Raw genomic sequence first — 13,327 nt, 5'->3', positions numbered from 1 at the left:
ACCTTGATGGTTGCTTTTTATCTAAAAATCAATTTATAGTGCCTTGCGAAAGTATTCGGCCCCCTTGAACTTTTCAACCTTTTGCCACATTTCAGGCTTCAAACATAAAGATATAAAACTGTATTTTTTTGTGAAGAATGAACAACAAGTAGGACACAATCATGAAGTGGAACAAAATTTATTGGATATTTCAAACTTTTTTAACAAATAAAAAACTGAAAAATTGGGCGTGCAAAATTATTCAGCCCCCTTAAGTTAATACTTTGTAGCGCCACCTTTTTGCTGCGATTACAGCTGTAAGTCACTTGGGGTATGTCTCTATCAGTTTTGCACATCGAGAGACTGAAATTTTTGCCCATTCCTCCTTGCAAAACAGCTTGAGCTTAGTGAGGTTGGATGGAGAGCGTTTGTGAACAGCAGTTTTCAGTTCTTTCCACAGATTCTCGATTGGATTCAGGTCTGGACTTTGACTTGGCCATTCTAACACCTGGATATGTTTATTTGTGAATAGTGTTGAGCGAACACGGACTGTATTATTCGTGTTCGTACCGAATAATTGGATTTTTTGTACCCGAACACGGACACGGACACTTTACTGTATGTTCGGGTAAAAATCCGTGTTCGGTCGTTTTATTTCCGGGTTTTGCATGCTTTGGCGCTCTTTTCATGGCGGGCTTTCAACAGCCAATCAACAATCGTTTAACTGGTGTGCCTTAAGCCATCCCAGCCATGCCTGCAAATGTCTCAGTAGCTGTGATTGGCCGTCTGAAGCATGTGACCAAGTCTTTATAAGTTCGAGGCAGCCGCAGCGGCGTCATTATGCTGCTTAGATTCAGGGACAGAGCACACATCAACGTGCTGGCTGCTGATTAGGGAAAGATAGGCAGGAAAAAACCATTTGTGTCCGGATAGAATTGAGGGACAGGTCGGAGTGTTTAGGCAGGGCGAGTTGTAGGCATTTTAGGGATAGAGTCTGCTGAATTATATAGGGTCAGTGTCTTCTACAAACTACAATCGATATTGCTGTGTGGGGGGTGGGGTCTGCACTCAATCCTGATCTACGATCTCTTCTCAATCCTGTTAGGGACAGAGTCTGCTGAATTTTAGGGAAACTGTGTTCTACAAACTACAATCGATATTACTGTGTGGTGTGGGATTGGAGATAGGCAGGTGTCAGTGATCCACATCCATTTTTCTGTGTGTGAGCTGCAGTGAACACAATCTTTTTGGGCTGCAGTGAACACAATCTTTTTGGGCTGCAGTGAACACAATCTTTTTGGGCTGCAGTGAACACAATCTTTTTGGGCTGCAGTGAACACAATCTTTTTGGGGTGCAGTGAACAAAATCTTTTTGGGGTGCAGTGAACACAATCCTTTTTGGTGTGCAGTGAACACAATCTTTGTGGGGTGCAGTGAACAAAATCCTTTGTGGGGTGCAGTGAACACAATCTTTTTGGGGTGCAGTGAACAAAATCCTTTTTGGGGTGCAGTGAACAACATCCTTTTTGGGGTGCAGTGAACACAATCTTTTTGGGGTGCAGTGAACAAAATCCTTTGTGGGGTGCAGTGAACACAATCTTTTTGGGGTGGAGTGAACAACATCCTTTTTGGGGTGCAGTGAACAAAATCCTTTTTGGGGTGCAGTGAACAAAATCATTTTTGGGGTGCAGTGAACACAATCTTTTTGGGGTGCAGTGAACACAATCTTTGTGGGGTGCAGTGAACACAATCTTTTTGGGGTGGAGTGAACAACATCCTTTTTGGGGTGCAGTGAACAACATCCTTTTTGGGGTGCAGTGAACACAATCTTTTTGGGGTGCAGTGAACACAATCTTTGTGGGGTACAGTGAACAGAATCTTTGTGGGGTGCAGTGAACACAATCTTTGGGGGGTACAGTGAACACAATCTTTGTGAGGTGCAGTGAACACAATCTTTGTGGGGTGCAGTGAACACAATCATTGTGGGGTGCAGTGAACTCAATCTTTGTGGGGTACAGTGAACACAATCTCATACTGAAGGTTTGAGGGTGCTGCCTGTTCCATACTCCCCCTACTCCTCATCTAGCCTTTTAGGGGTACAAACAATAGTAATTGGGGCCTAGTGTGGTTGTGTACGTGTGATATACATACACTTTTTTGGGATCATATTTTCTATTCCGCTATTTAATCAAAAACCTTTGGGGATCAGTTAAATTGGGGGATAGTCTGTGTTGGTACGTGTGAGAGAGATCCACCTTTCCAAGTTGTTGGGGTTCATCTCATACTTCTGAAGGTTTGAGGGTGCTGCCTGTTCCATACTCCCCCTACTCCTAGCCTTTTAGGGGTACAAACAATAGTAATTGGGGCCTAGTGTGGTTGTGTACGTGTGATATACATACACTTTTTTGGGATCATATTTTCTATTCCGCTATTTAATCAAAAACCTTTGGGGATCAGTTAAATTGGGGGATAGTCTGTGTTGGTACGTGTGAGAGAGATCCACCTTTCCAAGTTGTTGGGGTTCATCTCATACTTCTGAAGGTTTGAGGGTGCTGCCTGTTCCATACTCCCCCTACTCCTAGCCTTTTAGGGGTACAAACAATAGTAATTGGGGCCTAGTGTGGTTGTGTACGTGTGATATACATACACTTTTTTGGGATCATATTTTCTATTCCGCTATTTAATCAAAAACCTTTGGGGATCAGTTAAATTGGGGGATAGTCTGTGTTGGTACGTGTGAGAGAGATCCACCTTTCCAAGTTGTTGGGGTTCATCTCATACTTCTGAAGGTTTGAGGGTGCTGCCTGTTACATACTCCCCCTACTCCTAGCCTTTTAGGGGTACAAACAATAGTAATTGGGGCCTAGTGTGGTTGTGTACGTGTGATATACATACACTTTTTTGGGATCATATTTTCTATTCCGCTATTTAATCAAAAACCTTTGGGGATCAGTTAAATTGGGGGATAGTCTGTGTTGGTACGTGTGAGAGAGATCCACCTTTCCAAGTTGTTGAGGTTCATCTCATACTTCTGAAGGTTTGAGGGTGCTGCCTGTTCCATACTCCCCCTACTCCTAGCCTTTTAGGGGTACAAACAATAGTAATTGGGGCCTAGTGTGGTTGTGTACGTGTGATATACATACACTTTTTTGGGATCATATTTTCTATTCCGCTATTTAATCAAAAACCTTTGGGGATCAGTTAAATTGGGGGATAGTCTGTGTTGGTACGTGTGAGAGAGATCCACCTTTCCAAGTTGTTGGGGTTCATCTCATACTTCTGAAGGTTTGAGGGTGCTGCCTGTTCCATACTCCCCCTACTCCTAGCCTTTTAGGGGTACAAACAATAGTAATTGGGGCCTAGTGTGGTTGTGTACGTGTGATATACATACACTTTTTTGGGATCATATTTTCTATTCCGCTATTTAATCAAAAACCTTTGGGGATCAGTTAAATTGGGGGATAGTCTGTGTTGGTACGTGTGAGAGAGATCCACCTTTCCAAGTTGTTGAGGTTCATCTCATACTTCTGAAGGTTTGAGGGTGCTGCCTGTTCCATACTCCCCCTACTCCTAGCCTTTTAGGGGTACAAACAATAGTAATTGGGGCCTAGTGTGGTTGTGTACGTGTGATATACATACACTTTTTTGGGATCATATTTTCTATTCCGCTATTTAATCAAAAACCTTTGGGGATCAGTTAAATTGGGGGATAGTCTGTGTTGGTACGTGTGAGAGAGATCCACCTTTCCAAGTTGTTGGGGTTCATCTCATACTTCTGAAGGTTTGAGGGTGCTGCCTGTTACATACTCCCCCTACTCCTAGCCTTTTAGGGGTACAAACAATAGTAATTGGGGCCTAGTGTGGTTGTGTACGTGTGATATACATACACTTTTTTGGGATCATATTTTCTATTCCGCTATTTAATCAAAAACCTTTGGGGATCAGTTAAATTGGGGGATAGTCTGTGTTGGTACGTGTGAGAGAGATCCACCTTTCCAAGTTGTTGAGGTTCATCTCATACTTCTGAAGGTTTGAGGGTGCTGCCTGTTCCATACTCCCCCTACTCCTAGCCTTTTAGGGGTACAAACAATAGTAATTGGGGCCTAGTGTGGTTGTGTACGTGTGATATACATACACTTTTTTGGGATCATATTTTCTATTCCGCTATTTAATCAAAAACCTTTGGGGATCAGTTAAATTGGGGGATAGTCTGTGTTGGTACGTGTGAGAGAGATCCACCTTTCCAAGTTGTTGGGGTTCATCTCATACTTCTGAAGGTTTGAGGGTGCTGCCTGTTCCATACTCCCCCTACTCCTAGCCTTTTAGGGGTACAAACAATAGTAATTGGGGCCTAGTGTGGTTGTGTACGTGTGATATACATACACTTTTTTGGGATCATATTTTCTATTCCGCTATTTAATCAAAAACCTTTGGGGATCAGTTAAATTGGGGGATAGTCTGTGTTGGTACGTGTGAGAGAGATCCACCTTTCCAAGTTGTTGGGGTTCATCTCATACTTCTGAAGGTTTGAGGGTGCTGCCTGTTCCATACTCCCCCTACTCCTAGCCTTTTAGGGGTACAAACAATAGTAATTGGGGCCTAGTGTGGTTGTGTACGTGTGATATACATACACTTTTTTGGGATCATATTTTCTATTCCGCTATTTAATCAAAAACCTTTGGGGATCAGTTAAATTGGGGGATAGTCTGTGTTGGTACGTGTGAGAGAGATCCACCTTTCCAAGTTGTTGAGGTTCATCTCATACTTCTGAAGGTTTGAGGGTGCTGCCTGTTCCATACTCCCCCTACTCCTAGCCTTTTAGGGGTACAAACAATAGTAATTGGGGCCTAGTGTGGTTGTGTACGTGTGATATACATACACTTTTTTGGGATCATATTTTCTATTCCGCTATTTAATCAAAAACCTTTGGGGATCAGTTAAATTGGGGGATAGTCTGTGTTGGTACGTGTGAGAGAGATCCACCTTTCCAAGTTGTTGGGGTTCATCTCATACTTCTGAAGGTTTGAGGGTGCTGCCTGTTCCATACTCCCCCTACTCCTAGCCTTTTAGGGGTACAAACAATAGTAATTGGGGCCTAGTGTGGTTGTGTACGTGTGATATACATACACTTTTTTGGGATCATATTTTCTATTCCGCTATTTAATCAAAAACCTCTGGGGATCAGTTAAATTGGGGGATAGTCTGTGTTGGTACGTGTGAGAGAGATCCACCTTTCCAAGTTGTTGGGGTTCATCTCATACTTCTGAAGGTTTGAGGGTGCTGCCTGTTCCATACTCCCCCTACTCCTAGCCTTTTAGGGGTACAAACAATAGTAATTGGGGCCTAGTGTGGTTGTGTACGTGTGATATACATACACTTTTTTGGGATCATATTTTCTATTCCGCTATTTAATCAAAAACCTCTGGGGATCAGTTAAATTGGGGGATAGTCTGTGTTGGTACGTGTGAGAGAGATCCACCTTTCCAAGTTGTTGGGGTTCATCTCATACTTCTGAAGGTTTGAGGGTGCTGCCTGTTCCATACTCCCCCTACTCCTAGCCTTTTAGGGGTACAAACAATAGTAATTGGGGCCTAGTGTGGTTGTGTACGTGTGATATACATACACTTTTTTGGGATCATATTTTCTATTCCGCTATTTAATCAAAAACCTCTGGGGATCAGTTAAATTGGGGGATAGTCTGTGTTGGTACGTGTGAGAGAGATCCACCTTTCCAAGTTGTTGGGGTTCATCTCATACTTCTGAAGGTTTGAGGGTGCTGCCTGTTCCATACCCCCCCTACTCCTCATCTAGCCTTTTAGGGGTACAAACAATAGTAATTGGGGCCTAGTGTGGTTGTGTACGTGCGAGATACATACACTTTTTTTGATCATATTTCCTATTCCGCTATTCAATAAAAACCTTTGAGGATCAATTGAATTGCGGGATAGTCTGTGTCGGTACGTGTGAGAGAGATCCACCTTTCCAAGTTGTTGGGGTTCATCTCATACTTCTGAAGGTTTGAGGGTGCTGCCTGTTCCATACCCCCCCTACTCCTCATCTAGCCTTTTAGGGGTACAAACAATAGTAATTGGGGCCTAGTGTGGTTGTGTACGTGCGAGATACATACACTTTTTTTGATCATATTTCCTATTCCGCTATTCAATAAAAACCTTTGAGGATCAATTGAATTGCGGGATAGTCTGTGTCGGTACGTGTGAGAGAGATCCACCTTTCCAAGTTGTTGGGGTTCATCTCATACTTCTGAAGGTTTGAGGGTGCTGCCTGTTCCATACCCCCCCTACTCCTCATCTAGCCTTTTAGGGGTACAAACAATAGTAATTGGGGCCTAGTGTGGTTGTGTACGTGCGAGATACATACACTTTTTTTGATCATATTTCCTATTCCGCTATTCAATAAAAACCTTTGAGGATCAATTGAATTGCGGGATAGTCTGTGTCGGTACGTGTGAGAGAGATCCACCTTTCCAAGTTGTTGGGGTTCATCTCATACTTCTGAAGGTTTGAGGGTGCTGCCTGTTCCATACCCCCCCTACTCCTCATCTAGCCTTTTAGGGGTACAAACAATAGTAATTGGGGCCTAGTGTGGTTGTGTACGTGCGAGATACATACACTTTTTTTGATCATATTTCCTATTCCGCTATTCAATAAAAACCTTTGAGGATCAATTGAATTGCGGGATAGTCTGTGTCGGTACGTGTGAGAGAGATCCACCTTTCCAAGTTGTTGGGGTTCATCTCATACTTCTGAAGGTTTGAGGGTGCTGCCTGTTCCATACCCCCCCTACTCCTCATCTAGCCTTTTAGGGGTACAAACAATAGTAATTGGGGCCTAGTGTGGTTGTGTACGTGCGAGATACATACACTTTTTTTGATCATATTTCCTATTCCGCTATTCAATAAAAACCTTTGAGGATCAATTGAATTGCGGGATAGTCTGTGTCGGTACGTGTGAGAGAGATCCACCTTTCCAAGTTGTTGGGGTTCATCTCATACTTCTGAAGGTTTGAGGGTGCTGCCTGTTCCATACTCCCCCTACTCCTCATCTAGCCTTTTAGGGGTACAAACAATAGTAATTGGGGCCTAGTGTGGTTGTGTACGTGTGATATACATACACTTTTTTTGGATCATATTTTCTATTCCGCTATTTAATTTAACTGGGCCTCCATGCGAGACCTGTGTGCCTTGTTGCGCTGTTTTGAGTACTCCACCAACATGGCCAGTGGCAATGACGCCGTTCTCAGCTTAACTATCCCACTTCTATGCCTCCTTGAAAAAACAATTCGGGCGATGATGGAAGAGGATGTGGCACAGGATGAGGAGGAGGAGGAGGATGAAGAGGTAACATTTCCAAGGCTTTCAGGGCAGTCATTCGCAAGGGGCTCCGAGGGTGGGTTCCTGCACACGCAAACGCCAGGGACGCAATTGTCCAGCAGGGGCACAGTTCTGGAGGATGAGGAGGATGAGGAGGAGGAGGAGCTGGAGGAGGAGATGGAACCATGTTCACAGCAGGGTGGCACCCAGGCCAGCTCATGGCCATCACTGGTGCGTGGCTGGGGGGATACAGAGGACACGGACCATACACCTCCCACAGAGGACAGCCTTTCGTTGCCTCTGGGCAGCCTGGCACACATGAGCGATTACATGCTGCAGTGTCTCCACAACGACCGCCGAGTTGCCCACATTCTAACTTGTGCTGATTACTGGGTGGCCACGCTGCTGGATCCCCGTTACAAGGACAACGTACCGTCCTTAATTCACTCACTGGAGCGCGATCGCAAGATGCGCGAGTACAAGCGCACGCTGGTAGACGCCATGCTGCTGGCATTCCCATCTGACAGCGGGGCCACAGTGGAAGCACAAGGCAGAGGAGGAGGAGGAGGAGGTCGCCAACGCAACCAGGGCACCGCCAGCACCTCAGAAGGCAGGGTTAGCATGGCCGAAATGTGGAAAAGCTTTGTCAGCACGCCACAACAAACAGCAGCACCAGCAGCTCAGATGGAACGTCTTAGCAGGAGGCAGCATTTTACCAACATGGTGGAGCAGTATGTGTGCACACGCCTACATGTAGTGAATGACGGGTCTGCCCCCTTCAACTTCTGGGTCTCCAAATTGGGCACATGGCCTGAGCTTGCCCTTTACGCCTTGGAGGTGCTGGCGTGCCCTGCAGCCAGTGTATTATCTGAACGGGTATTTAGCACGGCTGGGGGCGTTATAACAGACAAGCGCAGCCGCCTGTCCAGAGACAATGTGGACAAGCTCACGTTCATTAAAATGAACCAGGCATGGATCCCACGGGACTTTTCCGTACCTTATGCAGAATAGCAATGGATACCGACCTTACCCACCCATTGTTCCATTTTTGCTCTTTCTCACTCTTTTGGGGTGTACCCTCATTTAAAATTTGTGAAAAGAAGCAGTGTTGGCTACCTCGTCCTCCTCCTCAGGGCCAGATTAATGTAGGGGCTATTGGAGCTGCAGCTCCAGGCCCCTACCTTTTATATAGGCCCCGGGTTGGCCATATTCACTGTTACCGCTCTTCTGTCACTTGTAAACACAGAAGTCTGGCTTCTATGCTCGCTTCCCCAGGCAGCACCCTCAGAACCTCCCCACACAGCGTGAAGGCCGGACAAGGAGGGACAGTTGGCGATGCATGGATGTGTTTATGGGCTTCAGAGACAGCATCCCATGTTGAATTAGGCATGCATGGCTGCACCCTTCCTCCTCTGGGTGCATGGCAAGGCACGGCCCTAAGGCCCTTCAAAATCCTCAGCACCAAGCCCATGATGCTGTTAATCCGGCCCTGGTCCTCCTCCACCGCCGCTTCCACCTACACCGCCCATAGGTGTGCGCAGCCTATTGCATTAAGGTGTGCACCCCAAAGTTGAAATACACATGCATGTGTTTGCCAGCAGGGAGAGTAATGTATCGGGGCCATGTACCTGTAGGCAAGGAGAAATAGAGCAGAGCAGGTCCCAGGGAGATCTTTCCCATCTCCTCACTGGCAATGCTATGTGCCCTAGGTGATTAGGGTGTGCCCAGGCACACCCAGCACACCCTGTGCGCACGCCTATGTCACCGCCACATCCACCACCACCTTAACCTCCCTCCTACTCCATATGGGCCTCGTCCTTCAGAGATGAAGAAGAACATTGTTTTATTTTTCTGTTTTTTTTTGTTGTTTTAAGTTATTTCCCTATCCACATTTGTTTGCAGAGCACTTGCCATGCTCTTAATTACGTTTTGCTGCCATTTGCAGCACTCTAGCCCTTTCCTTTGGTGTTTTAGAGCCATTTTAGTGCCTTAAAGTTCGGGTCCCCATTGACTTCAATGGGGTTCGGTGTCCGGGAAAAGTTCGGTAAAAGTCCGGGACACGGACCCGGACTTTTTTTTAAAGTTCGGCCGAACCCGTCGAACACGGACATCTAGGTGTTCGCTCAACCCTATTTGTGAACCATTCCATTGTAGATTTTGCTTTATGTTTTGGATTATTGTCTTGTTGAAAGACAAATCTCCGTCCCAGTCTCAGGTCTTTTGCAGACTCCATCAGGTTTTCTTCCAGAATGGTCCTGTATTTGGATCCATCCATCTTCCCATTAATTTTAACCATCTTCCCTGTCCCTGCTGAAGAAAAGCAGGCCCAAACCATGATGCTGCCACCACCATGTTTGACAGTGGGAATGGTGTGTTCAGGGTGATGAGCTGTGTTGCTTTTACGCCAAACATAACATTTTGCATTGTTGCCAAAAAAGATAGATTTTGGTTTCATCTGACCAGAGCATCTTCTTCCACATGTTTGGTGTCTCCCAGGTGGCTTGTGGCAAACTTTAAATGACACTTTTTATGGATATCTTTAAGAAATGGCTTTCTTCTTGCCACTCTTCCATAAAGGCCAGATTTGTGCAGTATACGACTGATTGTTGTCCTATGGACAGAGTCTCCCACCTCAGCTGTAGATCTCTGCAGTTCATCCAGAGTGATCATGGGCCTCTTGGCTGCATCTCTGATCAGTCTTCTCCTTGTATGAGCTGAAAGTTTAGAGGGACGGCCAGGTCTTCGTAGATTTGCAGTGGTCTGATACTTCTACCATTTCAATATTATCGCTTGCACAGTGTTCCTTGGGATGTTTAAAGCTTGGGAAATATTTTTGTATACAAATCCGGCTTTAAACTTCTCCACAACAGTATCTTGGACCTGCCTGGTGTGTTCCTTGTTCTTCATGATGCTCTCTGCGCTTTAAACGGACCTCTGAGACTATCACAGTGCAGGTGCATTTATACGGAGACTTGATTACACACAGGTGGATTCTATTTATCATCATTAGTCATTTGGGTCAACATTGGATCATTCAGAGATCCTCACTGAACTTCTGGAGAGAGTTTGCTGCACTGAAAGTAAAGGGACTGAATAATTTTGCACGCCCAATTTTTCAGTTTTTTATTTGTTAACAAGTTTGAAATATCCAATAAATTTCGTTCCACTTCATGATTGTGTCCCACTTGTTGTTGATTCTTCACAAAAAATTACAGTTTTATATCTTTATGTTTGAAGCCTGAAATGTGGCAAAAGGTCGCAAAGTTCAAGGGGGCCGAATACTTTCACAAGGCACTGTAGTTTCGATGAGTAGTACCAACCGATTAAAGTCTCCACCCCTAGGTGGGCGATGTATTCTTGCTAATGCAGTAAATTGAAGAGTGTCCGCTCGATATTTGTGTTTATCTGCAAACCGTCTTGTGATAGGGCTGTCTAGAACCCCTGTATTGATGTGAGTCACATGGTCCTTTATACACTTCCAGAATTTTCTCTTGGTTTTCCCAACATAAAATGACCCACAACCGCAGGTAAGTAGGTAAACTATTCCGATGGTGTTACAGTTAATAAAGTGTCTGGGTTTGAAAACCTCAGAGTTTGGGAGTATAAATCTCTTACTTTCATATATGTATCGGCAATATTCACTACTCCCGCATTTAAAGGTACCTTTTGGGCGGGAGCCACAGGGGTCACATTTGCCCTGTGGGGAAAAATGGCTTATGTGAGCATGATGTCCTTGAATGATCCATTCTGAAGATAAGATGTGGTCTCTCTTCCACATAATTATGGACGATCAGATCCTCTGTAAGGATTCTCCAATGTTTAGCAAAAATTTGCCTAATGTAATTTGCCTGATTGTTATATTTGACGATTGGGAGAATTTTAAACAGTGTCCCTTCCTGTTCTCCCTGAAAGAGAAGTCTTGTGGGCTATTTTTGGCATTTTTTATGCTCTTTTAAGTAATTTTCTACTGCAACCTCTTTGGAGGAAATTATTTTGTAGCATAGTGGCTTGTTTTTCAAAATCAGTTTCATCAGAGAAATTTCTATAAATCCGTAGGTACTGGCCTACTGGAATTCTCTTAATCAGAGGTTGAGGATGTGTGCTTTTGTAGTATAATTCCCAACCCCCCCCCCCACCCCCCCATCCCCCATGGGCAGCACCCACGTGGCGCTGGAAGGGATGTTGATCACTGGTACACTGTGACCAATATTGATGATCACTGGTACACAATGACAGGTGTTGAATTGACACTGGGTACAGATGTTAATCCCTGATACACTGCAACAGATGTGGACTTGACACTGTGACAGATGTGTGCATAATGGGGACACTGGCTGGGTAATCAGTGTGTGAAAAACAGTTAAAAAAATGATTCAAAATTAACTGATCCCCAGCTGGCAACAGTTTGGCTCACTCTCTCCTCACTTGCGAGTTCTATGTGAGGAGAAACAGAGCCGATTGAGTAACAGGCAGAACTGTTTAATCGTTTCCTATCACATCCATCATGTAATCAGAAGCGACAATCACAGAGCCTTTCTGCCGATCAGTGATGTGATGTGTCCAAGGGACACAGACATCATGGGAGTGCACCAATAGGCCACTAAATTAGATACAGTATTTAGGTAATTTATTACATTATATTTTTTTATTTTATTTATATTTGTATTATATTTGCAATATATCATATTTATTATTTATTTATATATTCTCTTTTCCTCCCCCCACAATGCACTGATAGAAATCACATTGCTAGCTGTGTGACAACACAAGACATTTCATTTTCTCAGAAGCTCTGACCCCGATGCTCATTGTGTTTGTATTGTTCTTCCTGCAGACAGTGAAAACTGCATGAAATGTCCTGATGAAGAATGGCCAAATGAGAAGAAGGATCGGTGTGTTTCTAAATTGATAGAATTTCTCTCCTACACTGATGATCCCATTGTTGCAGTATTTTCAGCTGTCTCCATCCTCTGTTGTCTTCTGACTGGTTTAATATTGGGGATATTTATACATTACCATGACACCCCCATTGTTAAAGCTAATAACCGGAACCTGAGCTATCTTCTCCTGGTCTCCATCATGCTGAGCTTCCTCTGTGTCTTCTTGTTCCTCGGCCATCCAGTAGATGTGACCTGCATGCTGCGTGTCACCTCTTTTGGTGTCATCTTCTCAGTTGCCGTCTCTTCTCTACTTGCCAAAAGTATCATGGTGTGTATTGCTTTTAAAGCCACCAAACCTGGGAGTCCCTGGAGGAAATGGATGGGAGCCAAACTGCCCAATTTGATCATTTGTGTCTTCTTACTGGTCCAAGTCATAATCTGTGTCACTTGGTTGTCTATTTCTCCGCCCTTCCAGGATCGGGACACTCACTCTAATCAGGGGAAGATCATCATTCAGTGTAATGAGGGTTCAGTTATCGGCTTCTACTCTGTCCTGGGCTATATGGGGCTTCTGGCAGCTGTGAGTTTCATTATTGCTTTTTTAGCCAGAACATTACCGGACAGTTTTAATGAGGCCAAGTACATCACCTTCAGCATGCTGGTGTTCTGCAGTGTCTGGGTTGCCATGATCCCAGTCTATCTGAGCACCAGAGGGAAATACATGGTGGCTGTGGAGGTTTTTGCTATAATGGCATCAAATATTGGACTTCTTGGCTGTATATTTTTCCCAAAATGTTACATAATTCTGTACAGACCTGACCTGAATACAAAAACTTTTATCCACTAATATGTATGGATCAACACTGGGTTAACAGTAGTTATAGCATTATCTTTGTTATTGTTAATTTTAGTATTTTGAGAATGAACATATATCAACTTTTAATACTTAAAGTGGTTGTAAATCCCATTCATGAAAGTTGAACAAAGCACATATATAAATGTAATGTTTATGCATCTCTTTACAAAGCTCTAAGTGTTGTTTCTCTCTGGTGCTTCATTCCTCTGTTATCAGCATGAGTGTCTTCTGACAAGCTCTCCAACACATGAGGTAGCAGTAGCTGAAAATTTGTGTTGGGGA

At 44.2% G+C, this 13,327-nt stretch overlaps 1 protein-coding gene across 1 annotated transcript in view; it reads left to right on the top strand.

Annotated features, from left to right (window-relative positions):
• LOC309563172 (vomeronasal type-2 receptor 26-like) overlaps positions 1–13,036 on the top strand; it is a gene marked incomplete at both ends in the record, with an annotated part of 80,770 nt that extends 67,734 nt beyond the window's left edge. Inside the window, one exon of the mRNA XM_082267506.1 lies at positions 12,144–13,036. Coding sequence (XP_082123632.1) covers positions 12,144–13,036 — 893 coding nt within the window. The remainder of the gene's footprint in view (positions 1–12,143) is intronic.
• Between the last annotated feature and the right edge of the window lie 291 nt (positions 13,037–13,327).

The sequence above is a fragment of the Pelophylax lessonae genome (assembly GCF_965119305.1).
Source record: "Pelophylax lessonae genome assembly, chromosome: 1".
Classification (NCBI taxonomy): Eukaryota; Metazoa; Chordata; class Amphibia; order Anura; family Ranidae; genus Pelophylax; species Pelophylax lessonae.
This window is presented reverse-complemented; position numbering and strand designations above follow the sequence as displayed.